The sequence below is a fragment of the Saprolegnia parasitica genome (genome assembly GCF_000151545.1).
Source record: "Saprolegnia parasitica CBS 223.65 unplaced genomic scaffold supercont2.72, whole genome shotgun sequence".
NCBI classification, from domain to species: domain Eukaryota; phylum Oomycota; class Saprolegniomycetes; order Saprolegniales; family Saprolegniaceae; genus Saprolegnia; species Saprolegnia parasitica.
The window spans coordinates 27,621-29,656 of NW_012156466.1; the positions used below are offsets into that span (position 1 = coordinate 27,621).

Below are 2,036 nucleotides of genomic sequence, written 5' to 3' on the forward strand. Positions count from 1 at the left end.
GCAGCATCTATCGATCCATATTCGAGGGGTTCCATTGTCTATCAAACTATTTCTACCTGGCTCACAAAAATGCTCCATGGCCTTGAGCTTGATCGAGCGTGGGATCGATCCACTTGCATCGCCACCGTACGTCGATAAAAGTCAAAGAGCCCGTCGTGGTCCAGCGACTCGAGCAAGATGTGGCCCGACTACTCGTTTTTTTGATGACAAGTTGTCCATCACATCCGAGAGGTCGTCGTACCCGGTAGAGCTGGCCACGCGCAAGGCCGTGCGATGCCTCGAGCGACGGACAGCACGCCAGTTCGATCGAGTTGATGACGCGCAGAAAGCCGCGGCGGATGCGGTCGCCGTCCACCACAGTCACGTCCCGAATGCACTACACATAATACGATCAATGTTTCAATGTTTCAATGAAAACCCGGGAAAATCGTCCGAAAAATACAGCAGACAAGAGTGTAATACCTCGAGGTAGCACGTGTCGCGCTTGGCGATCGCCCCCGGCAAGAGCTTGAGGATCGGGGTCTCGATCGCCGCCCAGACAATACTTGTGACCCGAAACGGCGACGACGACCGCTCCAGCGTATACAGCGTCACGCGGTCCAATAACGTTTGGCTCGCGACCTTGCTGTACGTTCGCACTTGCTTGGCGGTTTGGAGGTGGTAAAAACCATGGAGCTCGTCGTAATTGGTGGCAATTCGCGTCACGCCCGTGATCCCGTCGAGCTCGGGCTGGCGCAAGTCCGGGCCATGATGCAGCTACCGTTTTGTATGTGTCCAAGTTGCTAGCGACAACTTGTGTACCTGGACATGGCGCTTGGTGCGCGGGTGGGTTACCACCTTCTTGGGCGGCAGCTTGGCCATCGCAAGCGCGTTCGCAACCGTGTCGGCGCACGCTTCGTCCGCGATCGCCCGGAGGTGCTGCACCTCGGCGTCACGCAACGGTGGACAGCGGAAGAAGCCCGGCGGCAGCGGTAGACCCTTGCTCATCGTGAATTGTAAACTGACCCTCGCTTCGTTGCAGCAAGTTCGCATGTCGCAGACGATGGACCGTGGGATCTCTGGCCTCGGCGCGTTTGGGTGTGATCGATAGGTACATGCTTGTGTCGGGTTGTGTACTCTGCACCGCTTGCCAGGTCATTGGACTTGACGCCGCAGACGTTGCTGATGACTCTTGTCCGCTGCTCTGTTGGAGAGAGACGTGGCGCTGGTTTCTTGTGTCCGTGGGACGGCAGAGATGGACCATACGACGAGCTCGAGTTGGTGACAGCTATGAGCACTGTCGAGAGCAAGCCACGATGGTATTATAGGATGATAACCGTGTCGTTGTAGCGTTCGCGTTGGGACGTCCGAGGTATTCAGGGGCGAGAGTTGACGTCGGGTGATGATTTGTTGTCCTTTCCGTGGTTTAAACGGTAAACATCTGAGTAACGTCCCCAACACAACGACGTCCCCACGACAGAGTGTTCGGTCTCGTTGCGTCACCGCAGCACCGTCGCTAGACTCTTGGGCGCGAATATCTTTTATCGGATTCAGCAGTCGATCGATATACGCTAAATCTTTGAAACAACGAAGTGAACTGGTTCAACGTCTGGCGAGTCCGGAACGATCGCGTCTTTCGCGCCGACCCACCGCTGCCAAGTCCATGGGTGACTGCCGTCAAGGCGGCGCGTGTCGCTCAGCTGCACTTGCACCACAGCCTCGTTCAAGAGCCCGAGCAGCCTGCGCTACGTCGGCTTCCGCCCAACACGAGTGGCCGCGCCGTCACCTCGTCCCGCGGATCGCGCTCCTGCCTCCGCTTGCCTAAATCAAGCTCCTCAACCGAGTGCACACAACGAAGAAAGTCCGACAATTTTATTTCGCATATATATATATGAACGTGTTTTCGCGTTATCTTCGTTGTTACAAAGAGTTCGCATACGTAGAGACTAGCAATCTCCTTCTTCTTCATTCGCTCGCCGGCCGTGGCTGCGCAGGCGGCGGCGCGGGGCGCATCTTGTTCGTCTGTAGTCGCGCGGCGGCGTTTGTGGCCGCGGGTG

At 56.9% G+C, this 2,036-nt stretch overlaps 1 protein-coding gene across 1 annotated transcript; it reads right to left on the reverse strand.

Annotated features, from left to right (window-relative positions):
• Positions 1-399: 399 nt before the first annotated feature.
• Positions 400-987, reverse strand: SPRG_11751 (hypothetical protein; the record flags this gene model as incomplete). Its single annotated transcript, XM_012350955.1, has 2 exons — positions 400-756; positions 802-987. The coding sequence occupies 2 exons, from the start codon at positions 985-987 to the stop codon at positions 400-402; spliced, it is 543 nt and encodes a 180-aa protein (XP_012206345.1).
• Between the last annotated feature and the right edge of the window lie 1,049 nt (positions 988-2,036).